This window comes from Nicotiana attenuata, unplaced genomic scaffold (genome assembly GCF_001879085.1).
Source record: "Nicotiana attenuata strain UT unplaced genomic scaffold, NIATTr2, whole genome shotgun sequence".
In the NCBI taxonomy this organism is placed as follows: domain Eukaryota; kingdom Viridiplantae; phylum Streptophyta; class Magnoliopsida; order Solanales; family Solanaceae; genus Nicotiana; species Nicotiana attenuata.
This window is the reverse complement of record NW_017672334.1, coordinates 64835-66153: the sequence shown is the minus strand read 5'-3', so window position 1 is coordinate 66153 and position 1319 is coordinate 64835. Positions and strand designations below refer to the sequence as shown.

Below are 1319 nucleotides of genomic sequence, written 5' to 3'. Positions count from 1 at the left end.
CTAGACCCCCCTCCCCCCACCCCCCCCTTCCTTCCCCCCTTAACATTACAGTAATACTATTTGAGGAGTCAATTTTTTCATATACTTTTTAAACATTTTTGTTAAAAATTGCAATTATCGTACTTTTTATCTATTTTATGATCATGTTAATTTTTTTTCCAAAATATTGCGAAATTGAGGTCTGAATTGAGACAAAAAATTAGAAAGGTTTGGCCATCGTACTCAAGACCCCTTCATTCTTTTTTAAACGGAAGGAGTAATATTATGGGGAAAAACATAAGCAGATATTAAAGGTTACACCTTTTAGGCAAACAAAACAGACATAGGCTCTTATACCACTGCATTTTTGAAATTCCAATATCTCATTATTTCATACAGTACTCTTGAGCAGTTGATTAATGCTGGTGTAGAATAGTATGAATAATAAACTTACTACGAGCATCCCATAATCGAACTGTCTTGTCACCAGATGCTGTAGCTATCAATTCCGCATGTTTGGGATCCCAACACAACTGGTCCACACTGTCAGAGTGACCCTTTAATTCAACATCTTTCACCTTACCCTGCAACGAGCTATCAGAGACTTGGAGGGTACTCGGACATAATAGGTTTCATACTCCACATCCCAGGAAATAGAAATGACTAGAATATTGCAATGAAACATAAAGAGGGACCAGCGATTTTAGGGTAGTCTTTTGTATGATGACAAGCTATTAAAACTCTAGGTTTTTGCAAGCAAAGGCAAAATATCACACAATTTTTCAGCAAATTCCAAAGTTGAGTAACTTAGAATTTGTGACTATGAAACAAGATAAAAGTAAGTTTATAGCCTTGATAATGAGAAATGAGACATGTTCTGATTAGAGTTATGTGGTACTCGAATTCTTGCATGTACTAACATAGTACTCCCTCCGTTTCAATTTAGATGATGTAGTTTGACTCGACACGGAGTTTAAGAAAAAGAAAGAATACTTTTGAAACTTGTGGTGTTAAAAGCTTAAGGGGTAAAAGCTTTGTGGGGCCATGACATTTGTGTGATTATAAAAGCTTCTCATTAAGGGTAAAATGGGTAAAATAAAGAGTTTAAAGTTGAATTATTTTCAAATTTAGAAATGTGTCATTTATTTTGGAATAGACTAAAAAGGAAAGTACCTCATCTAATTTGAAACAACGGGAGTATAAGGTTATCCACCCTCCCTCCCTAATTAGAGTAATATGGTACTCGAATTTGTTGCATATACGTTCCAGCTTGCATGCACTAACATAGTATAAGTTTATCCAGTCTTGCAAAGACACTACTCTCCCCCCCCCCCCCCCCC

General features: G+C 36.0%; 1 protein-coding gene across 1 annotated transcript in view; it reads right to left on the bottom strand.

Moving 5' to 3' along the window:
* LOC109212797 (THO complex subunit 3) overlaps positions 1-1319 on the bottom strand; it is a 7419-nt gene that overhangs the window by 2760 nt on the left and 3340 nt on the right. The window contains exon 3 of the mRNA XM_019376480.1: positions 434-563. Within this exon, the coding sequence (XP_019232025.1) occupies positions 434-563 (130 nt within the window). The remainder of the gene's footprint in view (positions 1-433; positions 564-1319) is intronic.